The 25894-nt window shown below is 51.1% G+C and overlaps 2 protein-coding genes and 1 pseudogene across 2 annotated transcripts; 2 read left to right on the top strand and 1 right to left on the bottom strand.

The window, feature by feature from the left end:
• Nucleotides 1–655: 655 nt before the first annotated feature.
• On the top strand, nucleotides 656–5407 carry Sncg (synuclein gamma). Its single transcript, XM_057770910.1, has 5 exons — nucleotides 656–880; nucleotides 1655–1696; nucleotides 2024–2151; nucleotides 4761–4826; nucleotides 5111–5407. Exons 1-5 carry the CDS (start codon nucleotides 760–762, stop codon nucleotides 5129–5131), a joined length of 378 nt encoding a protein of 125 aa, XP_057626893.1. The 5' UTR covers nucleotides 656–759; the 3' UTR covers nucleotides 5132–5407.
• On the bottom strand, nucleotides 4191–4642 carry LOC130875176 (60S ribosomal protein L31). Its single transcript, XM_057770911.1, has one exon. The coding sequence runs from the start codon at nucleotides 4595–4597 to the stop codon at nucleotides 4220–4222; it is 378 nt and encodes a 125-aa protein (XP_057626894.1). The 5' UTR covers nucleotides 4598–4642; the 3' UTR covers nucleotides 4191–4219.
• A 4227-nt stretch (nucleotides 5408–9634) lies between the features above and the next one.
• Nucleotides 9635–14888, top strand: LOC130874115 (uncharacterized; annotated as a pseudogene).
• The last annotated feature ends 11006 nt before the right edge of the window (nucleotides 14889–25894 follow it).

The raw sequence follows: 25894 nt of genomic DNA, 5'->3' as shown, positions 1-25894 counted from the left end.
GTCTGGAGACAGAATGGTGGGAAGTGTCAGTCTCGGGAGATAGGGTGCCACCCACACTGTTGGCCAGGAAGTGGGGGGCAGGCCTTTGGTGCCTTCTCAGCACCGCTTGGCGCTGGGCTATGGGAACCAGCAGATGGGTGGAAGCTCAGAGAAGGGAAGAAACTATGCTAGAAACACATAGCATGTCACCCAGTCCATTGCGGACATGGGGGAAACTGTGTGTTTCTCAGCTTTCCAACAGGTTTGACTGGAGCCCCAGGATCAGGAACATCCAGGATGCTGTGGGTAGCTGGGCACCCAGAGTAGCCTGCAGGGTGGGCTCTTACCGGACAGGCCCTGACCCCTGCCCAACTTGGGACACTGAGGCACAGGCCAAGGTGCTTAACTTCTGCACACCACATCCAGGGCATAAGACCCCCATGACTTCCCAAGGGTGAAGGAGGGACAATGACAGATTAGGATACGTTCGGCCTCCTGCAAGCACCCCCTCCCCTGGGGTGACAGGAGTCAGCAGGGCAGAACTGAGCCAGAAGGGGCCCAGGCCCTGCTCTCTGGTGTCCCCCCTGGGGCATGCTTTTCCAGCCCGCCCTCCCTGCCCCCACCCCGCCCTGGGCTGGCCGGGTTCCAGCCAGCAGCCACAGCATCAATATTTCATCCACGTCAATAAGAGGCAGCGGCGGCAGGGACAGCGGCTGCAGCCAGCACTTGCCAGCTCCGGTCCCTAGCTCGCAGCAGTCAGGTCCCATCCTCGCAACCACCATGGACGTCTTCAAGAAAGGGTTCTCCATTGCCAAGGAAGGTGTGGTGGGGGCTGTGGAGAAGACCAAGCAGGGAGTGACAGAAGCGGCTGAGAAGACCAAGGAAGGAGTCATGTATGTGGGTGAGTATGGCAGTGGGGCGGGGCAGGGCGGGGCAGAGGGCTCCCTAATGTAGGCTGGCACCTACTACCTTCCTTCTGCTGAGTCCCCCCAGATTCTGGGGAGCATTTTGAGAGAGGTGAGACCCTGATTGTTGAGGCAGGGTCCCCCACACTCTGGAGACTATGCTCATATCTGTCTTTGGAACCTTTGGGGGTGGGACTCTGAAGTCTTTAGGGCAGGATTTAGTGCCACTCAGACCACCTGAGTGTGTAGATGCAAAAGCATGCACGCAGATGCCTGGGGTTGCCTACGCTTGGAGACCCAGAGACAGTGATCTGCTCAGGTGGACCCCGACTTCTTCCAATGGGAGCTGCGGCAGCCAAGTTAGGCCACATGACCCCACTAGAGGAAAGGGGTAGGCTGTGGAGATGGGCCCCAGTTGAGCGTTCAACCCACCCCAGCTCTCTGGTCTCCCTCCAAAGAGGGGGCAGGGGTGGCCAAGCCTGTGACTCAGCTTTCTCTGCCCAGTTCAGCTCCTGCTTCTGAGGCCCGGACCACACCCATGTGAGGGCCATAGACCCACCAGTGACCCTACCTCAGGCCTGATCTCCTTTGTCCCTTCTTCCTGTCCTGTCTCCTTCCCGTCTGTCTTCTGTCTTTCAGACATAGCAGGAAACGTCCCTTTGAAGGGGCTACTGTCCCCAGACACCGTCCTTGTCCCCTCCTGCCCCGCCCCCACCCCAGGGTATCCAGCTATTCGCCCTGACTGCCTGAACACCTCTTTCTTCTGACAGGCACCAAAACCAAGGAGAATGTGGTACAAAGTGTCACCTCAGGTAAGGCGACCCACAATCAGGGACTCCATGAATCCTGCCCTGTACCCAGGGCCCACACCTAGAGGCCTCCTTGTATCAGCTGGGACCCTAAGCTCCAGGTGACCCAAACTACTATATTCCCTAAAGATAAGCCAGAGCAGGCTCCTGTGCCCCCCTGCCCCACCCCTCCCGCCCCATCCATCATATTGTTGCTGCCCTAGAGTCAGAGAATGGCATGGAAATAACCAAAAGTCAGACATCTGAGCTCTGGGAAGGGGCTGTTCTCCCCAACTCGGGTAGGCAGCAGTGGAGACGCTCAGGACTGAGTCCAGCCCGAATCCTCCGCAGTGGCTGAGAAGACAAAGGAGCAGGCCAGTGCCGTCAGTGAAGCTGTGGTCACCAGCGTCAACACGGTGGCCAGCAAGACCGTGGAGGAGGCAGAAAACATTGTAGTCACCGCTGGGGTGGTACGCAAGGTGAGTATGGCTCATGTCCTTTCCCTGGGCTCCCTGGCAACAGGAGACACTGTTGGGCATATGGGGAAGGAGCGTTAGACGCTGCTTGACGTTACAGGCAGCACTCATTGTGTGTGTTGGGGTGACATGCTGTTTTTACAACTGTTCATATCTGGAATCCTTTCCACACCCCTGGATTGGGGACTCGGGATTCGTTTCTTGCACAAACACTCAAACCATGCCCAGCCCATCACTTTTGGAATATAGGAAATAAATTTTACAAGTGAATTCAGGGCCCTATATGGTGAAAGGCAGCCTTCTAGACAGGCTAAAAGCCACCTCCAGGATTACCTGTTAGTCTTTGTGCAACCTCCATTGGTCCCAGGGTCTGACCGCTGCCTCCCCCTGAAGCGGTGGGGGAAACACTGCCCCCTTGTGGTAGACAAGCAGCAGGTCTTTGACGCCACCCTCTGCTGAAGTCTTTGTGTGAGCACGTGGGTTGTATGTGCGTTGTAGGGATGGTGGAGATGAACACGGATGGGTATGCATGCGATGTGTGCATGAACGGGTGTTCGCGTGTATGTGTGTGGCAGGCAGCTGAATGATCAGGGCCCTTGGGCTCTCTAGGGATAGAGGCCAGAGGTAGGAGCTGTCTCAGCACTTGCCGGCCAGTAGCTCCGCTTTAAGCATTTTACACTTACCCTTTGCATGGACTCCCACATTCCACAAAACAGGATGTGGAGAGAAAAGCCTAGAGAGACTGGATGATGAGCCACAGTCGCGTGGTTAGCCTGTGTGACCATGGGGCTTCCATGAGTGCCAGCTTCTGGGCTATACTCTTGAAAGACTGAGCATAGACTGCAGGGATGGGGGTTCCAGAATAGAGGTTGAGAGGCAGCTGAGTCCAAAGACTTGTTATCTTCAGCCCCCATACTTACAACAGGCCGCCCCAGTGGCGGAGCCCCAGGCTCCCACACAGCCAATACTGTAGAAGTCTGCTCTGAGGAAGGGGTAAAAGGGAAGGGGTCACCCACCCCAAACACTTGCTGCTGGGGCCAGCACAGGGTCTCTTGTCGCTGGAGTGTGCAGGCGCACCTCTGCAGGCTGTGTGACTTTGGAAAGAGATCCTATCCGGACCCGCAATTCCTTGTCTGAAATGGCACCATCTCATAGGACTGTGGGGGAAGGCAGAGAAAGGATGCCAGTAAGCATTTCTGCCAGGCACTCGGTGGGCACCCCAGGAAGCCTCCTCCCAAGCCCCTAGCAAGAAGGATCCTGGGAGCTTGTTTCAGGCTACCCCTTGCTAAACGCCGAAGAAACTATTGAGCCCGAGGAGCGGTACCAAGGCATAGTCATTACCCGGTAACACCATACCTAACCCTACCAGTGACCTTCAGAAGAGCGCAGCATGGCCGTCTGGCCACTCATGCCATGGGGTTCAGGCGCCACTCTTGGGGTAGTACGCCCAGGCAGGCAGTCGCTTACCCTTCATCCAAAGAGCCTGGCCCTGTATGATCCTGGCTGAAAGTTCTGCGTCCTTTTGTCTCTCATTGTTTGGGTCCTGAGGTAACACAGGCTCTGAGAACGGACTTCGGAGGGACCATCAGTCTTGTTCTAAACTGTCTTGAGCATGTCAGCACATGCTGTGGAGAGAGAGGAGAGGGAAGACAGGCCTGAGTCCAGAGCACATCCAGAAGGCAGGAAGAGGGGCCTGGAGCAAGCAGAAGCCCTACCAACATGTTGTGCTCTGAGGTCTTGAAGTAGTTTCTAGGTCCTGACCCCTGTCCTCCGGGGTGCTGTGAACAATGATGGCATACTAGTGTTCAGAGTGAGGGGGTTCATGTGCTCCAAGGGTCTCTGCCCACTCCCAACCTTACTCCACATCTCCCAGACTTCCTCACTTAAGGAATGTAAGCCTGCTGGGAGACAGGTACCCGTGACTTAGCTCTGTTTGTGGAAGATGAAGCTGGCTTGCAGGGTATTTGGTACACTCAGAAGTCTTGGGAATCTGACACCTTCAGATGTTCTTTTTTTTTTTTTTTTTTTTTTTTTTTTTGCAGCTCTCCAACTTTATTTGAGATTCAGTAGGTTAGTTCTCATCCACATTGACTGTCTGTAGATTTTTGAATGTGGTAACAGGCACGTAAGTTACCAATGTGTAGAGTTTGTTTGGTGAGTCCTCATCCTCATTACGTTTTCTGGACAAACGTACCCGGATACGATATGGAACATTCCTTATTCCTTTGGCCCAGACGGCTTTATTGAGCCTGGTATCAATCCGCACATCTGGAGTCCCCATCTCCTTCATGGCAAATTTCCGGATTTCTTTGAGTGCCCTAGGAGCACGCTTCTTGAAGCCCACGCCATGGATGCGCTTGTGAATGTTGATGGTGTATTCTCGGGTCACCACCTCGTTGATGGCAGAACGGCCCTTCTTCTTCTCGCCACCCTTCTTTGCGGGAGCCATTCTGCCGGGCCCAAGCTGGAAAGGACCCCTTCAGATGTTCTAAGGACAGTAAAATGGTGAAAGGCCCCTGTTCATCTGTGAGACCTGAAAGGGGAGGCCCGGGCAGTTGAGGGTCAGTGTATCTCTTCCCATAGCCTTGTGTCCCTTTTGTACCCCACTATAGGAGGACTTGGAACAACCCGCATCTGCCCAGGACCAGGAGGCCAAAGAACAAGAGGAGGATGAAGAGGTAAGAGCAGCCTCCCAGGGCACACCAGAAAGCTCTGGTGGAAACCCAAGTCACACAGACCTCCTTCATTTCTGAGTGGGAGACTTTCCACAGCCTCCCACAGGGACATGGGTGTGGCAGTCCTGGGCCTGAGTGCATAATCTCCTCATAAGTGATCCTTTCCTCGTGGTAATGGAGAACTGAGGGCCTGGTGCTGAGTGCAGGGCTCTCCCCCTCCCTCTCTTCCTCCCTCCCCCTCCCTTCTTTCGTCTCTGCCTCCCTACCTCTCCTCCCTTCGCTGCCAGGCCAAGAGTGGAGGAGACTAGGAGACTGCCATCAGCCACAGAGGCCCAAGGGACACCCCCTCTACCTTGGATCCAGTCCCCACCTGGCACAATAAGTGCCCTGCCTAAAGTACCCTGCCGGCTGCCCACATTCTCTGCGCCCCAGCCGGGTGCCACAAGCCTATCCACGCGCGCACGCTGCCAGCGCCAGCGCCCCCTGCTGGCTCCTTTTGCCCTGTGGTCCTCTGGATCCCAAAGATCAGATGCTGCTGTAATTTTTTTTTAAATGATTCCAAATAAAACCTGAGCCCCATTCCCTCCCTTGCTTCTTCTCTGGGTTGCGCCATCACTCACGAAGCCCCTTGAACATCCCCGGGTACACTTCAAGACATAGAGTTCTTCTGGAATCTGAACCTTCAGGAGCACTGTCCCCCTCCACAGTGCCACTGTCTTTAGCAGTTGGGTGGCATTTCTCTCAGCTCCCCAGATAACGGGTGGGCTGCTGACCCTGTCTACAGGAGCGCGCAACTGAACAGATCCACTCAGTGCCCCTTTAGAGTGGATTCTACCATCTGCCTGATTCAATTTGTCTGAGGAAGCTCAGGTGGGCAGAGGGTGTGAATGTCTGTACAGTTCCAGTTTGTGTGCTACGTATGGGGGGCAGGGGCACCTTCCCCGAACACGCTGACAACCATAGCGAGGACAGGCACAGCAAAGAGAATGACCCTGAGACCCCTCCTGCCTGGCCCCAGGCATCCTCCGGCTGGTGGGTTTTCCTTTCCTGCCTAGCCAGGATCCTACAGAGTAGCATTAACTAAAGAAAACGGTATGTTTGGGACTGGGAATATAGCTCAGTGGTAGAACACTTGCCTACCAACCATGGGGCCACGAGTTCAGTCCTCGGTGTTGCAGAGGAATAAACACACACAGTTCGTGTGTATCATAGCTAGCCTCGAGAAGGAATTAAGGGGCTGAGAGTTTAAACAACTTGCCCAACAGCACAGAGCTGAGACACATCAGGACTGGGCACAAACCAGATGGCCTTGTTCCAGAACCCCCTGACTCCACTCTCTGCCATGGTCTCCAGGGTGCTATGTCAGAGTCCCTACGCCTCCAAAATTCCAGAACAGCCTGATTGGGATCCGTACTAAGCTGTCCCATCCTTGGGATTTTTCCCGGGGGTTTCATCCTTGTCTTGGACACTCTGACTGGGTTCAGAACTTTGAAGAGATTTGTCCTCCAATGCCAAAGCCAGAACTGGAGGCCACACTGGCCCGAGACATTTGTCTCTTACCCAGGGTGCAATGGGGAGCAGGGGTCAAGGACAGCCAGGTCAGCCTGACCTGAGCTCCTTATCCAGGTGGGTGAGCCACAGGATTCATTGCTGAGGAAGACAGAGAGAACTGAGGGTCAGTGGTCCCACAGACAGGAGAAGAGTTAGAGGGGGCTGAGGGCAGGCAGGGTGTTCCTGCAGACACCTCCTCCCCAGCTCACAAGTTTCGGGAAGTAGTGTCCACCTGGGAGCTCTCCAGGCTGGAAGAGAAAGTGGAGGAACAAGGTTAGCTTGGGTGACTGGGGTGGAAGACCTGGCCCTAGGAAGTCTCTCACCTCCCAGGTGTCTTCGCAGAGGTCTCTGCTCCCCCAACCCCTGTTCTGGACTCAAATGACAAGCATCAAGGTCAGCCTGCTCCGGGGATACCCTTCTCCAGCTTCTAGACACCTGCAGTGTTCCCAGATGTTCACCCCAGTCACACGCTCTAGAGTAACCTCTGGAAAAAGAAAGGCCACGTGCTTTCTGACCTTGGACCTGAGCTTACTCAAGAAGCCCACCACTGCCCGGCTTATGATTGAGTTTTTTTTTAAAAAAATATTTAGTGGTGGCTCATACCTTTAATCCCAGCATTCAGGAGGCAGAGGTAGGCGGATCTCTGTGAGTTCAAGATCAGCCTGGTCTACTGAGTGAGTTCTAGAACAGGCTCCAAAAGCCTATAGAGAAGCCCTGTGTTGCCAAAAAAAAAAAAAAAAAAAAGTAATTATATGTGCATGTGTGTATCTGAGTGTGGGTTTGTGCACACAAGTGCACTGCCCCCAGAGGTCAAAAGAGGGTGTCAAGCACCTCAGAGCTTGGGACTGGGAATATAGCTCAGTGGTAGAACGCTTGCCTACCAACCATGGGGCCATGGGTTCAGTCCTCGGTGTTGCAGAGGAATAAACACACACAGTTCGTGTGTATCATAGCTAGCCTCGAGAAGGAATTAAGGGGCTGAGAGTTTAAACAACTTGCCCAACAGCACAGAGCCACCCTTTGTGGATGCTGGGACACAGTTTCTGATTCTCTGAAAGAACTACTGAGCCATCTCTCCACACACCTCTCCCTTTAAATTTAGCTTTGTTTATTTTTTATGACAGAGTCTCACTGTGTAGCTCTGATTGATCTGGAACTAGCTGTGTAGACCAGGTTAGTCTCGAACTCACAGAATCTGCCTGCCTCTCTCTGCCTCTTGAGTGGTGGGATTAAAGGCAGAGCTGCCACACCCATGATTTGCTTTTATTTTCTGGTACAAGATCGCTCACTGGGCGCACGCACAGCCCAGTCTGGTAAAAAGTGGCCTTGAGCTCCTGACCCTCCTGCCTCCACCTCCCTCTGTTGAAAGGCAAAGTGCACCACCGTGCAACCTCCTGCCTCCACCTCCCAAGCCCTGAAGGCATGTGCAGCTGTTTTTGGGTATTTTTTGTTTTGTTTTTGTTTTGCTTTTTGAGTTAGGGTTTCACTCAGTAGCCCAGGTTAGCCTCCGACTTGCACTGATCCTTCCTGACTTAGTCTCCCACATGCTGGAATTACAGATAAGAACCAATCACAATGGGCTTTAAATGGTTAATTTATTTTTATTGTATGTGCATTAGTGCTTCACCGGAAAGTATGTCCATGTGAGGAAACCAGGTCCTACAGAGCTGGAGTTACAGACAGCTGTGAGCTGCCATGTGGGTGCTGAGGATTAAATCTGGGTCCTCTGGAAGAGCAGTCAGTGCTCTTAACCACTGAGCCCCTTTAGTTGACTTTAACAATCATAATTTGGGGGCAGCAGGATGGCTCAGGGGATAGAGTGCTTGCTGCTGAGTCTAACGACCTGAGTTCAATCCCTGGAACTGCATGGCGGAGAGAGATAACTGATTCCTGCAAGCGCTCCAGCCTCCACGTTCACAATGTGGAGCCCCTGTGTGCACATGCACGAGCTCTCACACACAAACTGAAAGACCCTACAGACCCCGTCCTCAGAACCCGCAGCTAGCAGGCTCCCCGGGAGAACGTCCTGTTTGCTTGAAAGATTCTCAGGATCAGCAGCTAGCCTGCTCTCGTGAGAGGAAAACAGGATATCTATAAGATAGGACATCTACAAAGCAAGATGGCTGCAAAGTAGGATATCTATAAGATAAGAGCAGGATGTCTGCTGCCAGACATCCATGCTGGGAGAGGAAAACCATTCATGCCCCCGCCTTATTCTGATAACCACGCTTCTGCTTCTGTAAATTGCTTTTTGCTGCCCTCTTTCCTATAAAAAGTCCTCCTCCCAGTCTGCAGGCGCGCAAGTCCTCCGAAAGACTTTGCCGCCCGCAGGTACCTGTGTCTACCTAATAAACCTCTTGCAGTTTGCATCCGACTCGTGGTCTCGGCCTGGTCTGTGGGTCCGGGGTCTCCACCTTAGGGAAGGTCCCTACCGGGGGTCTTTCATTTGGTGCATTGGCCGGGAAAAGAGGCCCCCACCCAGGGACCACCGACCCACCATCGGGAGGTAAGCTGGCCAGCACCAATTTGTTAGTCTGTGTCTGCATTGTTTATGTTCTTTGTTAAGTCTATACACTCAGGTCTGGGTGCTCTGTATCTGGCGGGCCCAGGAAGGAGCTGACGAGCTCGGACTTCCACCCCGAAGCCCTGGAAGACGTTCCAAGGGTGTCTGGAGCCCGGAATTAGGTGGCAGCTTTTCCGGAGCTCAATCTGTATCAGCTTTTCCGGAGCTCAATCTGTATCAGCTTTTCCAGAGCTCAATCTGTATCAGACGCAAAGTCTTGCTTTGCTGACTTGGGTCTGAATCTGGAGCCTTTTCGGTGCTCATCTGACGGGCCACATTCCAAAGGTGGCCGGAGCCCGATTTTTCAGTCTCCGTCTGAATTTTTGCTTTTGGTTTTGCGCCTAAGCCGTGCTGCGCGTCCATATTGTTTGTGTCTAATTGTTGGATTTTTGTGTTTAAATATGTTCTTTGTTTTTGTATATCTGTTTGTGCTCGAGCCTAAATCTGGTACCATGGGACAATTGTTAACAACCCCTCTTCACTTAAGAAGGGGGGAAAATTGGGGTTTTAACTGTTGCTCAGAGACTGGAACTGATGGTATTTAATAACAACAATGTCTGTCACTGTACTCTTACTGGAATTGACCTGATGATATTTGTTACTGCTTATAGAAGTTGGAAAAGTTTGACACCCCCTGTAAAATGTTGAGCCTCCTCCATATGCAGGATCAGATAGCCCAGAGGGACCTGAAGCGGCGATGGCCGAGGGGCCCCCACAAGAATCCCCGGCCCTCTCACCTATGGCTGGCCAACAGAGGGACAGACGCGAGCCGCCGCCTGATTCCACCTCCCACGCCCTTCCCCTCTGAGAGGGTCCGAATGGGCAGCAACAGTACTGGCCATTCTCAGCTTCTGATCTCTATAACTGGAAACAGCATAACCCTTCCTTTTCCAAAAACCCAGTGGCGCTGACTAATCTAATCGAGTCTATTTTAGTCACCCACCAGCCCACCTGGGATGATTGCCAGCAACTCTTGCAAGCCCTGCTGACCTCAGAAGAAAAGCAAAGAGTCTTTTTGGAGGCTCGGAGAAACGTTCCAGGCGACAACGGTCGCCCAACCCTTTTGCCTAACGAAATTGACGAGGCCTTCCCTCTGACGCGACCTGATTGGGACTTCACCACAGCTGCAGGTAAGGGACACCTACGCCTCTATCGCCAGCTGCTTATAGCGGGTCTCCGAGGGGTGGCACGCCGCCCCACCAATTTGGCCCAGGTTAAGCAAGTAATACAGGGAAATGAAGAGACGCCCGCAGCCTTCTTAGATAGGCTCAAGGATGCTTATAGGATGTATACCCCCTATGACCCTGAAGATCCAGGGCAAGCTACAAGTGTATCCATGTCTTTCATTTGGCAGTCTAGTCCAGATATTAGAAGCAAATTGCAGAGGCTGGAAGGTCTGCAGGGATATACAATACAGGATCTGCTGAAGGAGGCAAAGAAAGGCAGAGAGATAAATGAGGAAAGAGACATGAAAAAGAATAAAGAATTAAGCAGGCTGCTGGCCACTGTAGTTCAAGGACAAGAAAGAGAGGGAGGTAGGCTGGGAGAAAGGAAGGGGGCCAAAATGGACAGGGACCAATGTGCTTATTGCAAAAAAAAAAGAGGCTCTTGGACCAGAGCATCCTCATCCTCTGCCGGTCACCATGGAATACCCCCCCTTTTTACCAGTAAAGAAACCAGGGACTGGGGACTACCGGCCAGTGCAGGATTTGAGGGAGGTCAACAAAAGGGTGGAGGACATGCACCCCATGGTCCCCAACCCCTATAACTTATTGAGCACTCTGCCACCATCCCACGTTTGGTATACCGTATTAGACTTAAAGGATGCCTTCTTCTGCTTGCGGCTGCATCCGGAGAGCCAGCCCCTTTTTGCCTTTGAATGGAAGGACCCAGATCTTGGTCTTTCGGGTCAATTGACCTGGACTAGGCTCCCCCAGGGATTCAAGAACAGCCCGACCCTCTTTGATGAGGCTCTGCACCGGGACCTGGCGACTTTCGGGTCCAGTACCCCACCCTGACATTGCTCCAATACGTTGATGACCTCCTTCTGGCGGCCGCTTCAGAGAAAGAATGTCAGGAGGGCACAAAGTCCCTCCTACAGACATTGGGACAATTAGGATATCGGGCATCAGCCAGGAAGGCTCAGGTGTGCCAGAAGCAAGTCATTTACCTAGGTTATCAATTAAAAGATGGACAGAGATGGCTGACCGAGGTGCGCAAACAGACTATCACTAACATCCCTGCCCCCCGGAACCCCCGCCAGCTGCGAGAGTTTCTGGGAACAGCGGGATTCTGCCGCCTCTGGATCCCAGGGTTTGCCGAAATGGCTGCACCCTTGTATCCTCTAACTAAACAGGGGACAATGTTTGATTGGGGAGAGGAACAGCAGAGGGCTTTCAAAAACATTAAGAAAGCCTTACCAGCCTCCCCTGCTTTAGGCCTCCCTGACATTACCAAACCCTTTGACTTGTTCGTGGATGAGAGACAGGGTTACGCCAAAGGGGTCCTAACTCAAAAACTGGGCCCTTGGAGGCGTCCTGTAGCCTATCTCTCAAAGAAACTCGACCCAGTTTCTTCAGGGTGGCCCTGTCTGCGAATGGTAGCAGCTATTGCAGTCCTCACTAAAGATGCGGGTAAACTAACCCTGGGCCAGCCACTGACTATCCTGGCACCCCATGCGGTGGAAGCCTTGGTCAAGCAGCCTCCAGACCGCTGGCTCTCCAATGCCTGCATGACTTACTACCAAGCCCTGCTCCTGAATGCCGACCGGGTGCAATTCGGACCTGTGGTCGCTCTTAATCCCGCGACCTTACTCCCCCTGCCGGAGGACCCGGAACACCATGACTGCCTCCAGATCCTCGCAGAAACACACGGGACCAGACCGGACCTGACGAATCAACCCCTCCGAGATGCTGACTATACTTGGTATACGGATGGCAGCAGTTTCCTGGCAAATGGGAAACGAAAGGCGGGGGCAGCAATGACAACAGAGACTGAGGTAGTTTGGGCAGAAGCCCTACCAGCAGGCACCTCCGCCCAGAGGGCTGAACTCATCGCTCTGACCTAGGCACTCCGGATGGCAGAAGGTAAGAGACTGAATGTTTATACGGATAGCCGATATGCATTCGCCACGGCTCACATACATGGGGAAATTTATTGAAGACGAGGGCTGCTGACCTCAGAAGGAAAGGAAATTAAAAACAAACTTAAGATACTGGCACTCCTAAAAGCCTTATTTTTGCCCCCAAAATTAAGTATTATGCACTGCCCTGGGCATCAAAAAGGCCATAGCCCTGAGGCAAAGGGAAATAGGCTGGCAGATAACGCCGCCCGAGAGATTGCTATAAAATCAACCAAGACCTCCCAAGCTCTCCCCTTGACGAACCCGGAAGAGGCCCAAGCCTCCAGTTCGCTACCCTATAGTAAAGAGAACATTGATCTCCTAAAGAAAATGGGGGCCACATATGACCCCGAAAAGCAACATTGGGTTTTCAAGGAAAAGATTGGTATGCCAACAAAACATACTTATAAAATAATAGACTACTTGCATAAATTGACTCATTTGGGGCCAAAGAAGATGAAAACCTTGTTGGACAGACAGGAGTCAGGCCAATACCTCCTGAACAGGGACGGAGCCCTGCAAAAAGTGACTGATGAATGCCAAGCCTGCGCTCAGGTAAATGCAGGCAGAACCAAGCTTGGTCCAGGTGTTCAGGCACGGAGACATCGTCCCAGAGTACATTGGGAGATCGACTTTACGGAGGTTAAGCCAGGTCCCTAGGGGTACAGATACCTCTTGGTGTTCATAGACACTTTTTCAGGATGGATAGAAGCCTTTCCCACCAAAAACAAAACCTCAAAGGTGGTGACCAAAAAGCTCTTGGAAGAAATATTTCCCAGGTACGGAATGCCTCAAGTCTTAGGCACCGATAATGGGCCCGCCTTCGTCTCCCAGGTAAGTCAGTTGGTGGCCAAACTCCTAGGGGTCGAATGGAAATTACATTGTGCGTATAGACCCCAAAGTTCAGGACAGGTAGAACGCATGAATAGAACAATTAAGGAGACCTTATCCAAATTAACGCTTGCAACTGGCACTAGAGACTGGGTGCTCCTCTTACCACTGGCCCTGTACAGGGCCCGCAACACTCCGGGACCTCATGGACTGACTCCTTTTGAAATCCTATATGGGGCTCCTCCCCCATTTATAAATTTCTTTAATTCAAACATTGCCAATTTTGCTAACAGTCCTTCTCTGGAGGCTCATTTACAGGTGTCTACAGATTGTGCAGAGAGAGGTTTGGAAGCCACTCGCCGCTGCTTACCGAGACCAACTGAACCAGCCGGTGGTATCGCATCCCTTCCAGATAGGAGATACTGTTTGGGTCCGCAGACACCAGACCTAAAACTTGGAACCTCGGTGGAAAGGCCCTTACACTGTCCTTTTGACCCCCAATGGCACTAAAGGTTGACAGCATCGCAGCCTGGATCCACGCCTCACACGTTAAGGCCGCCCATACAGCTGACAAAATGGAGCCCGCCGCAACCCCAGCATGGAGAGCCCAACGCACTCAAAACCCCTTAAAGATAAGGCTTACCCGTGGGGCCCTTGGATCATTATATGGGCCCTACTAAGACTGGGGATGGCGACATTCCCGGGATATGACTGCCATCACCCGGGGGGTGGAGGGGGACGACATGGGACCAGGAACAAAGACTTCTATGTTTGTCCAGGACAAAACACACAAAAGGGACATGGAGGGCCGGGGGACGGTTACTGTGCCCAATGGGGTTGCGAAACGACAGGGGAGGCTTACTGGAAACCCTCCTCCATCTGGGATCTAATCATGCTCAGACGAGGAACCACGCCTGGGTACTCAGGAAGGGGACCCTGGACTTGCGGGGGGGGGGGAGCTTGTGGCCCCTGCTATGATATCGCTACCGCTACCAATGTCCAGGGCGCCACCCCAGGAGGTAGACGCAACCCCTTAGTCCTAGATTATGGAGACCAGCCAATTTAGACAACTTCAGGCAGCCATGCATACTGATATCAAGGCGCTGGAAGAATCGGTTAGCGCACTTGAAGAGTCATTAACCTCCCTCTCAGAGGTAGCCCTACAAAACAGGAGGGGACTAGACATGTTGTTTTTGCAAGAGGGTGGGTTATGCGCGGCACTCAAAGAGGAATGTTGTTTCTATGCGGACCACACTGGGCTGGTGAGAGACAATATGGCAAAGCTTAGAGATAGGTTAAGACAGAGACAAGAGCTGTTCGAATCGCAACAAGGATGGTTTGAAGGATGGTTTAATAAGTCTCCCTGGTTTACGACTCTATTGTCTTCTCTGATGGGTCCCTTGATTGTCCTCCTTCTGATACTCCTGTTTGGGCCCTGCATCTTAAACCGCTTGGTCCAGTTTATGAAAGACAGGCTGTCAGTTATTCAGGCCCTAGCACTGACCCATCAGTATCATATGGTACAACAACAAGAAACCGAGGTTCCATAACTGCTTAGAGTAAAAGATTTAACTCTATGATAAAAGAAAATGGGGGAATGAAAGACCCTACAGACCCCCTCCTCAGAACCCGCAGCTAGCAGGCTCCCCGGGAGAACGTCCTGTTTGCTTGAAAGATTCTCAGGATCAGCAGCTAGCCTGCTCTCGTGAGAGGAAAACAGGATATCTATAAGATAGGACATCTACAAAGCAAGATGGCTGCAAAGTAGGATATCTATAAGATAAGAGCAGGATGTCTGCTGCCAGACATCCATGCTGGGAGAGGAAAACCATTCATGCCCCCCGCCTTATTCTGATAACCACGCTTCTGCTTCTGTAAATTGCTTTTTGCTGCCCTCTTTCCTATAAAAAGTCCTCCTCCCAGTCTGCAGGCGCGCAAGTCCTCCGAAAGACTTTGCCGCCCGCAGGTACCTGTGTCTACCTAATAAACCTCTTGCAGTTTGCATCCGACTCGTGGTCTCGGCCTGGTCTGTGGGTCCGGGGTCTCCACCTTAGGGAAGGTCCCTACCGGGGGTCTTTCAAAACAAATGCAAAATAATTTTTTTTTTGAGACAGTTTCTCTATATAGTCCTGGCTACCCTGGAACTCACTCTGTAGACCAGGCTGACCTTGAACTCACAGAGATTCATCTGTCTTTGCTTCCTGAGTGCTGGAATTAAAGGCATGTGCCACCACTGCCAGATAAAATAAACACTCTTTCAATATTTTTTTTTAAATGTCACTGTCTGGGCGGTGGTGGTGCACACCTTTAATCCCAGTACTTGGGAAGCAGAGGCAGGTGGTTCTTTGAGTTTGAGACAGGCAGGTCTACACAGAGAAACCCTGTCTTGGAAAAAGAAAACAAACAAACAAAATATCACTAATGGAGGCCAGAAGAGGTGAACAGCTCTACTTGCTGAGCTCAGGAGACAGCGGCAGGAGAATCGAGAGTTCCAGGCCCTACGGGGTTAAAGGGAGGTCTTGTCCTGAAAGAGGAAGTGAATTAAGGAAGTCACTAAACATATAAATTGCATAGTAGTTCTCTTCCTGCTTTCTGCACATTTACCTCTGCCACATGGGTCATGATGACGACAGTCACCTAGGCTACTTCACTGGGCCTGTCAATATCTTAAGGGTAGTGGCATAGGTTACCTTAGCCTTGGGGTCCTGCTTCACTATGCGGATAGGCACTTAGTTAAGGGATGTTTGTTTAGAACTGGCAGTAAAGACTGACGTACACTAGGTCCATCTCCTCCCAGTTCAGGGCTGAAAACATCAAGATAAGCAGAACTGCGGGAGGTGGGGGATTGGGGGAGCAGTGCACACTCCTTTAATCACAGCACTCAGGAGGCAGAGGCAGGAGGATCTCTGTGAGTTTGAGGCCAGCCTGGTCTACAGAGCAAGTTCCTGGACAGCCAGGCTGTTGCACAAAGAAACCCTGTCTACAAACAAACAAACAAAAACAAAAACAGAAATTCACAAACAAAACAGACAAATGAGCAGCCCAGGGCCTTCTTGCCCTCTGCCTAGCTGGTGGGACTGGGTGATCTGTGGCAGACACTTTACTTTGCCTGACACAGAGGAACAGAAAGTCTCCCTTTGGGGTTTGACTTTACCCTCCCTATCTATCCTGGTTGGATCCCAGGGTCCTTGGAGGGGGGGCACACAGCCACCCTGCAGTGCCAGAGCCGGTGGATAGAGACAGGCGTTCTCTACCAGGTCCCGAGTTTACCCATTGCACTAGATTTGAGTCCTGATGGGAGAGTTTGAGGAAAACCCTACCGACCTTCCTGCCTCAGTTTCCCTCTATAAACCCATGTCACCCTAGCTCACTATACGCTTCTAAAAATTACACAAGAGACTGCAAAGCATTGTGTGTGTATGTGTACGAGCCTGCTCTCGAAAATGCTCAATAAAACCAAAGCATTGTGTGTATGTGTACGAGCCTGCTCTCGAAAATGCTCCCAGGATAACCAGGTGCAGCCCCCAGCTGAGGAGGAAGGAGCCTGTCCGCTGGCTGAGTAGACTCCTGGATCCCTCATCTAGCCCTTCTGCTTTCCTGAGGTGTCTTTCCCACTCGAGTTAGAGCTTTTCCTTCCCTTTGAGGAACCCTCAGGAAAGTAACCCCCCTTACTCCCTATCCCCCCCCCCCCGCAAAGCCCAGTAATCTGCCTGCTGACCTGCTCCTGCCCTCCCTCCTCAGGGTGAACTGGCTCAGGGCTACTTAAAAATCAGGCCGGCGGCGGTGGCGCATGCTTTTAATTCAGGAGGCAAAGGTAGGCTGATCTCCAAATTCGAGGCCAACCCGTTTTACCGAGAGAGTTCCAGGACAACCAGAGCTACAGGCAGAGAAACCCTGTCTCGAACCCCGCCCCCACCCCAGCCCCCAGCGAGGGCAGTACAAAAGACCTGGACCAGCAGGTAGAAGACGCCCAGGGTGCCAGGGAGTAGAGCCCTACCTGAACATCAGTGGGTCCACCCTTCTAGGGCAGACCAACGGGGGCCGCAATTCTCTGCAGTATGGAATCCTTGGACCTCGTCCCTCGTCTCCCTGAGACGGAGGTGTCATCGGACACCCACATGGGCCAGTGCTTTGGGGGTTGATGGAGCCCGCGGAGATGGACCTCAGCCTACTGAAAGACCTCCACCTGCTGGCCTTCCAGCCCAGGGCAGTTGGGACCAAGAGGGGTCTTCAGACCCCAACGGACTTAAGGAGTAGGGCTCATTGTCTTTCTGGCCTAAGGCAAGGGACTTCATGTTAATTTTTTTTTTCCCCCCGAGACAGGGTCTCTCCGTAGCTTTTGGTTCCTGTCCTGGAACTAGCTCTTGTAGACCAGGCTGGCCTCGAACTCACAGAGATCCGCCTGCCTCTGCCTCCAGAGTGCTGGGATTAAAGGCGTGCGCCACCACCGCCCGGCTGGGACTTCATGTTAATGACATGGAGCTAAGGACACAAACTTTTTGTTCCAGCGAGTGGAGAGGGTGACACCACAGAAAAGTCCCACGGTGTTAGCGGGTGGAGGGTGAGGGAAAGGGGTGCACACTCCTCAGAGGCTCCAACCCTGGCTCAGTGTTAGTCGCTCTGCCCTCAACGACTGGAAAGTGGGGTCCCTGGGGAGCATACTTTAACCAGATTTAACTCTACAGAGCAATGGATCCCCAGGGCACTGCCTTTACTGCGTCCCACTTCCTTTCCCAGGCTCGGATGGGCTGCCAGGCGCCCATGAACCAGGCTGTTAACCAGCCTCTGACAAGGCGAGCAAAGACTTCAGCCATCAGCAGTGAGGAGACTGGGCACTTCTTTCCGGTCTGGAATCTGCAGAACTTGGCCCGGAGCTCTGCTCAACTGGTGCCTTGATCTGCCCTTAATTAAAGCTCCTATTATCCTTCTTTTGGGTTCACTTCAGTGATGTCGCCAAGCGAGGCCCAGTTCTTTGGCGCCGTTAGGGGCGGGTTTCCCATCCTCTCCGCCGCCTTACTACTCATTAGCTCCCCAATTCAAAGCTTCCCTTGCTTTGGGAAGCAAGTTGCACCTAGGATGGGGATACCCCGTCCCCTAATCCTTTGAGGACTCCTCTCTGAAGCGAGACGAGGTGCTGAAGAAGGCTGGGAGAGGAGGCGGGCGCCTGCGAGGACCCGGGCGGCGGGAGGCGGTGCAGGACCGCGGCAGCTGCGCATCGGGCCACACCCTGCGGTGACTCACCAAGGGGGAATTGCGTGGTGTTTTGATCGCGGCCGCCAGGCGGAGCCCTGACTCCACAAAAGGAAGCAAGCGTGCATTGGGCCTGGCCCGTGACCTGGGAGTGCAACGACGAGAGGCACAGCGTGCTTATGCGAATGCGCCCAACCTCCCTTAAACTCCCTATTCTTCTAGAACTAACTAGGAACTTCTGGTCCAGAACGAAGCTAGACATTTTCTTCCGGCAAGTTACAGATGGAGTAGAGATCCTGCAAAGCCAGCTCCCTCCCAACTCTCAACACGTGTCCATGCACGGGACCTCAGCTTGGGCGCGCCCTGCTGCCAAGTGACTCACAGACTCCGCAGGGTGAGGCTACACCCAAGCATCCATTCATCAGAAACACTGCCACACCCCAGGGGACCTCTGCTTGCCTCTTTTCCCATCTCCTGACATTTATGCATTTATTGTCGTCGCCCACAGTAGTACCTTCTCCCAAATGGTGCATAAAGGTTTATCACTTCAGCCAAGAAAACAAGGACCACGCCCTTCCTAGTTCTGCAGGAGCGGAGATTAGGAAAAAACAGCCTCCTATCCAAACTGGCCCCAGGCTGCCCTTCATAACCACTCTTTGCCTCTTCCATCCTCACCCAGGGTCCTCCATGCTTGGATTCATATGGCTGACTGTTCCCCCAAAGAAGGTGTCCCCAAGTGTGCAAAATGAGATGGTACAGTTACCTCCAGCTCAAAGGGAAGGCCCTTTAACAGACACCTCGAGCTGTCTGAGGGCTTCTGGCATCTCTATAAGAACTCACTTACAGGACTGGGTCACGAGACACTTGGGACCACACTAGGAAACTGATGAGCTTGAGTCTTCAATGCCCCATTGTCTTTCTGTTGTTCATCCTTGCCCAGCATGACTCAGGCATAAACTCCAGGAGGCTCATGTCCTCTGCTGCTTCTTACCTGTTCTGCTTTAGGCATGGGTGGGGGGCAGCTCTTGATAGGAGGGGAGGGGAGAGGTCAAGCCTGTGGGACCGGGGGGGGGGTGTCTAGGAAAGGCTTTTTTTTATGATCTTAAAAGAAATAAGGGGGCCAGGGGCATAATAATGCACCTGTCTTTAATAATAATGGTGGTACATGCCTTTACTCCCAGGACTGGGGAGGCAGAGGCAGGCAGATCTTTGTGAGTTCAAGGCCAGCCTGGTTAGTTCCAGGACAGCTAGGACAGTTGTTACACAGAGAATCCCTGTCTCAAAAAAGAAAAGAAGCCGGGCAGTGGTGGAGCACACCTTTAATCTAGCACTTGGGAGGCAGAGGTAGGCAGATCTCTATGCGTTCGAGGCCAGCCTGGTCTACAAGAGCCAGTTCCAGGACAGGCTCTAAAGCTACAAAGAAACCCTGTCTTGAAAAAACAAAACAACAACAACAAAAAAAAAAAAAAAGAAAGAAAGAAAGAAAAGAAATAAAGGAACAAGGAAAGAAATGACCCCACCTTTCTTATGAACTTTATAGCTTGCTTGGAATAGTTCCGAGAACTGCAGTGAGCACTGGCAATCCAGGACACAAAGGGGAAGGCTACCTCACTGATCAGGATAGCAGGAATGGAACCCCCTGTGCTGTCTGGAGTCCTTTATCCAATCCCCAGCTTCTGCCAATTCTGTAGCAGCCACTGTTCTGGTTGAAGACCCATTTTTGAACCAGGGCTTCTGTTCCAGTAGATTCTGTTGACCAGAAAACTAAGTCTTCTGCATGCCATGTGCACTCCAAAGCCAGGCACTCATCATCCAGCTCTTTCTCAGGCGTCCCCTTCCTCTCTGTCTCAGTTCCACATTGTCCCCTTTAGTTCCTTTCCTGAGACCATCAGGTCAAGCTCTTCTTTGGGGGCCATTGTCCCCACACTCTACTTTTTGCATCTGTAATGCACTCACAGGTGACCCTTGCGTAGCTGCACCTGGTTCTTCCCCCCAACACACTTATACAGCCATGTGGCTGACTGCAGGTGCCTGAGGAAGCCAGAGGCATCAGATCCCCCAGGAGGTCAGGAGCTGAGTGAGGACACGGGTGCTGGGACCTGAGCTTTTGTCCTCTGCAAGAGCATCACTCATTCTTAACCGCTCTGCAGCCAAAGTCATGTATGTATGTATGTATGTATGTGTGTATGCACGTATATGTTTACGTGTTTACATGTTTATTTACTTATTTTGAGACAGAACCTCACTATGTAGCTCGGGCTTTCGTTTAACTCTCCACGCTCCTAAACTTCAACCTCCCCAGCTCTGGGTTACAAATAGCTGGCAACTTCCCAGTCTTGAGTCCCCCTCAGACAGCAAACAGGCCAGCGCAGAATTCCCTACTTCCCAGTCTCCCTTCCTCCCCTTTCTTCCATTGCTATCTCTTTTCTGCTTGGTGAAAACAGACTTACATTCCAGTGCCCAACCCTGAGCCACTCCTTTGTTTTTGGCTTAGATCTACCAATGGAGATAGTAAAAGCTTCCAGTCAGTCCTTTGGCTGAAGTACTTTCTGCTGTCTCTTGATTGGTTGGAGTCAGTTCTCCAGAAGTGTTCTCAAGACTGAAACAATGATAAGATATCTGGGATCAGAGGAAAGGGCCCACAGAGATTTATACTATTCCAGTATGTATGGCATTTTCTATTTTTAAAAATGTGAAAATCAAAGTTGAAAAAGAAAGGTGGGGCTGTAAGAGAGATGGGTCTGCAGTTGGAGCACTCGCTGCTCTTGTGGAAAGCCTGGGTTTGGTTCCCAGCACCCAGGTGGTGCTCACAGTCCTGTAGAACTCTGTCCGGTTCCAGGAGATCCAGTGCCCTTTCTTGCCTCCAAGAACACTGCATATACAGGATACATATACATGTGCATACATGCAGGCAAAGCTCTTACACACACACACACACACACACACACACACACACGTAAGCCTTCCTGAGTGGAAGAGGCTGTGTACCTCACACATGCTAGACACAGATTCTATCACTAAGTTACATTACTCCTTTATCCTGAGTAGGGAAGTCTCACTAAAAACCTCAAGACAGGGTTTCTCTGTAGCTTTGGAGCCTGTCCTGGAACTAGCTCTTGTAGACCAGGCTGGCCTCGAACTTACAGAGTTCTGCCTGCCTCTGCCTCCCAAGTGCTGAGCCACCACCTCCCGGTTAGGAACTTATTTTGTATCCTAGGGAGGCCTTGACTTTGTGCTGCTCCAGCCTCAGCCTCCTACAAAGTAGCTGGAAATAGAGGCCCAGCCCCTGAGACTTGGATGTCCTGAGTTTTTAACGGGTTGGGTATGAGCAGGAGATAATTGAGCTCCCTGGTTGTCCCCCTCCCAACTGCCTTTTGTTTTTTGCTGTAACGTGCCCTCGACAGCAACAGCCTCGTTCACTCATCTGCTTCTACTGTGTACACACACCCCTCTCCAAAGGTTCTTACCAGCCTTGAACCCTGAGACCTCCATCTGCATCTGGCTACATGAAACCCCATTTCTAAACAACAATATGCTTCCCCACCCCCAGTAACAGTCAAATATAGACAATTTCTGCCCTATCCAGGTATGAAGAACAGAAGAGCCAGTCTGGCTGGAACTGGAATTGAGCCTGCACAGTGAAGCAAAACTGCCCTCTAGTAACCTTTAGGGAGAATTTCCTATCTATTGCTTTCTGTTGAGGTATAATTGGGCACGCGTATAATTAAAATCAGATGCATTATGGATGGGATATGTTCAGTAAGAAAACAATATATCGCCTAATCTATCAATCAAAGTAGAAACTACAGCCTACTAACCTCCTTCTCCTGAACCCCATAAAAGGAAGCCCCAAACGATGACCCTTGAGTCGTTTCGCTCTTGGGGTGCGATGTCAGTTTGAACAGTGTGCCTCTCTTTCATCTGCACTACCGTTTTGATCCACACACACATTGCTTCATGTGCAAATCCTCAGAGCTGCAAATCCTGGCAAGGCTTGACCCGGCCTGGGACAACCGGGAACATCCACTGCTAATAGCATTGATCTTGGCAAACACACATTACAGTAAGCCTTGTTTTGAACTAAACACCCACAAAGACCAGGTTAAAAGTCAAAATGGAGCTGGGTAGTGATGGCACATGCCTTTAATCCCAGCACTCTGGAGGCAGAGGCAGGCAGATCTCTGTGAGTTCGAGGCCAGCCTGGTCTACAGATCAAGTTCCAGGACAGACTCCAAAGCTACACAGAGAAATCCTGTCTCAAAAACCAAACCAAAACAAAACAAAAAATCAAAATGGAGGGCCGGGTGTGATGGCACATGCCTTTAAACCCAGCGCTTGGGAAGCAGCCAGAGGCAGGAGGCAGGAGGGTCTCTGTAAACTCGGGGACAGCCTAGTTCACATAGTGAGTTTCAGGGCTGCAGTGCTGTGCAGAGAGACCCTGGCTCAAAAAACAAAAACAAACTAACAAAAAAATCAAAATGGAGTCACTCAAGCTCAAGTCAGAGCACCACCAAGACCAAACTCTTCTGTTTGTCTCTCCTGGATGCCTGGACTAGAGCCCAGTTACCAAACAGGCCAGTTCCAATTGGCAATCCTCTGCCTTAATCCTTCCACAGAGGCAACCTGAAATAACCTGTCGTTCACTAATTATTACAGGGTGTAATATGGTTGGTTTTTTGGCTTGGGTTTTTCATTTGTTTGTGTTTTAAAACAGGGGCTTCTGTGCTCCAGGCTGGCCTATAGTTGAGGATGACCTTGGATACCTGACCTTTCGTGCCTATACCTGAGTGCTGCAATTATGGTACCTGCCACCACGTCTGGCTTATGTTGTGCGGGGACGTGAACTCAGTGCTTTATGCAGGGGGCAAGTCTTCTACCAGCTGAGCCACACCCCCAGCACAGGTCTGCATTTTCATTCCGTATGCCTTTCTCTCCTCCTGCCTTCCCTGTAGTCACTACTTTCTGCATCTCTGAATTTGGCTTTTGTAGATGCCATATAAAAGTGAGACCATTCAATATTTGCCTTTCTACACTTTATTTCACTTAGCATAATATCCAAGTCCTTGTTACTGCAAATGGCAATTTTCTATTAAAGCAGAATTGCATTGTACGTATGTACTGAACTGTTGCCGGCCACTTTTTGTTGCTTGGTTTTTTTTGTTTGCTTGTTTGTTCATTTGTTTTCTTGAGACTAGATCTCACATAACCAGTGCTAGCTTTGAACTCACAATATAGCTGAGGTTGACCTTGAGCTGCTGCTCCGCTTCTGCCTGCTAAGTCCGGGAGTCCAGGACTGCTAGCGAGCACCACCACACCTAGCTCCCACACCTAGCTCCGTCACTCTTTGTTGATGGACATCTGCTCCCGGATCTTGGCTATTGTGACTAACCCTGAAGTGAGCATCATAGTTTGGGTATTTCTTTGAGACACCGCTTTCATTTCCTTTGGGTATGTGACCAGAAGAAGAGGCATTGGGTCCTATAGAACTTTGTACTGTTTTCAGTATTTCAAGGGGTCACCGTACCGTTTCTCACCACAGCGGTATGAACTTACATCCTCCTCCCAGGGTGTCCGGAGGTCTATATTTCTTGTGTTCTGTTTTGTTTTGGTTTTTAGTGGTTTTGTGTGTTTGGGGTGTGGGGTGGGTGGGTGTAGGGGATTGAGTCCAAGCCTTGTGCTCTACTGAGCTTATTCAGTCTCTCTCTGTCTCTCTCTCTCTCTCTCTCTCTCTTTCTCTCTTTCTCTCTCCCCCTCTCTGGCAGAAGGGTGTGTACGGAGCTTCACTTTGTAGCCCAAACTGTCCAGGAACTCATGGCCTCCCTAGTCTTGGGTCAGAGCTGTGTGCTATCATGTTTTTTTTGTTTGTTTGTTTGTTTGTTTTTTGTTTTTTTCTTCCGAGACAAGGTTTCTCTGTAGCTTTGGAGCCTGGAACTAGCTCTGTAGACCAGGCTGGTCTTTAACTCACAGAGATCCGCCTGTCTCTGCCTCCTGAGTGCTGGGGTTAAAGGCATGCACCACTACCACCTGACCCTCTGTTGGGCTTCTTATGGTCCTCATCCCTGCTTTGTCTGTTACATCTCTGCCCTTCTGTCTTACTCCTCGCCTCTGTAAGACCCCTCCCACCACTCTTATTGGGGGCCACCTCATCTCAGAATTCTGATATTTCTGACTGACACTATTATTGTTTATTAAGCATCTTCTGTTCTTTTTGAGATCCATGTTGAAAGACTGGGTGCTAATTTTTCTGTGCCTTCTCTGAAGTAAGCTTTTCTGGTGGGATTTACTTATGTGTAATGTGATTTTAGTATTCTTTTTCATAGTTAAAAACCAGTGGGTTTAGCTGGACAGTGGTGGTGCACACCTTTGATTATAGCACCTGGGAGTCAGAGGCAGGCAGATCTTTGAGTTCAAGGACAGCCTGGTCTTCAGAGTGAGTTCCAGGGCAGCCAGTGCTACACAGAGAAACCCTGTCTCAAAAACAAAACAAAACAAAAAGCCTCTTTCAGGTTGATAAGATGGCTCCATAGGAAAAGGTACTTTCCCCCAACCATGATGAACACACACACACCAAATAAATGAAATAATACATTTTGAGACAGGTACAATGGCACATGCCTGTAGTCCTTGCTCCCGGAAAGCTGAGGTACAGAGATCATTTTAGCCTTGGAATTTGGAGCTAGCCTAGGCTGCGTCATGAGACCCTGCCTAAAAAAAGTTTTCACTCTTAAGCAGATAAAAGTAAGGTGTAAAAGTGTGCATAGTGCCGGCGGTGGTGGCGCACACCTTTAATCCCAGCACTCGGGAGGCAGAGGCAGGCGGATCTCTGGGAGTTCGAGGTCAGCCTGGTCTACAAGAGCTAGTTCCAGGACAGGCTCCAAAGCTACAGAGAAACCCTGTCTCGAAAAACCAAAAAAAAAAAAAAAAAAAGTGCGTATAGTATGTTTGTTATATGTGCTGTAAGAAACCATACAAGTCTGTCTTGTTTTTTCAGAAACTGAGAACATTGGTGACCTACAGGGGGCAGTAGAGAGGAAGGGAAGAAGCAGAAAGGGAGGAAAGCCAGAACAAGGTAGTAGAGTTAAGGAGACAACCTCCCCCCCCCCCCGCCCCTCTCTCTCTATCTTTCTCTCTCTCTCTCTCCATCCGTCTCTGTGTCTCTGTGTCTCTCTGATACTAGGTAAAATAGTGAAAACAAACTAGAATGTTGGGGGACAGGACCCCAAAGTGGAACAGAAACGTTAACAAATGAACCAAATTCTATTACAAATAACTGCCAGGAATGGCAGCGCTTATCTATGTAATGCAACTTATCTATGTACTCAGGAGCCTGTGGCGGGATGACCGCGTGTTCGAGGTCAGCCTGGCTACAATTGGACTGTATTGAAGATCTTATCTTAGAAAACAAAGGCCACAGAGTATGGCCCTGTCTTGGGAAGAAAAAATTCACTTGTTGAGAAGAAGAGGTCAGTGGGAATGGAAGGGCATGAGGAGAATGATGTAAGTGTGTATGAGACTGTGAACCACATGAAGTTAGAAAATCCATACTAGCACGGGGTGTGGTTGCATACACCTCTATTGCCAAGATTCAGGAAGCTGTGGTAAAAGGATCGGGAATTCAGGCGCATCCTCAGTTTGCTGGCATCAGTAGATCCACCTCTTCAAGGTTCCCTGAACCAGCGGCATGGGAGTAAAACCCCTCATCTGAAGCAAGTAGCCGTGAGTCCTCCGTGACATGCACACGTTAGGGATTAAATAAGTATGGGAAGGAGCAACGTTACTGTAGATTTCCAAGCAGTGAGAGTGGAAAGGAGAAGA

The sequence above is a fragment of the Chionomys nivalis genome, chromosome 5, assembly GCF_950005125.1.
Source record: "Chionomys nivalis chromosome 5, mChiNiv1.1, whole genome shotgun sequence".
NCBI classification, from domain to species: domain Eukaryota; kingdom Metazoa; phylum Chordata; class Mammalia; order Rodentia; family Cricetidae; genus Chionomys; species Chionomys nivalis.
Note: the sequence above shows the minus strand (reverse complement) of the source record. Positions and strands in the feature narration are given on the sequence as shown.

Bases quoted from the DNA above. Each gene is read 5' to 3' on its own strand.
- Sncg (XM_057770910.1), top strand. From the start codon at position 760: ATGGACGTCTTCAAGAAAGGGTTCTCCATTGCCAAGGAAGGTGTGGTG. The intron at 881-1,654 runs GTGAGTATGGCA...TTCTTCTGACAG, and splicing joins GGAAGGAGTCATGTATGTGG to GCACCAAAACCAAGGAGAAT. The intron at 4,827-5,110 runs GTAAGAGCAGCC...CTTCGCTGCCAG, and splicing joins AACAAGAGGAGGATGAAGAG to GCCAAGAGTGGAGGAGACTA.
- LOC130875176 (XM_057770911.1), bottom strand. From the start codon at position 4,597: ATGGCTCCCGCAAAGAAGGGTGGCGAGAAGAAGAAGGGCCGTTCTGCC.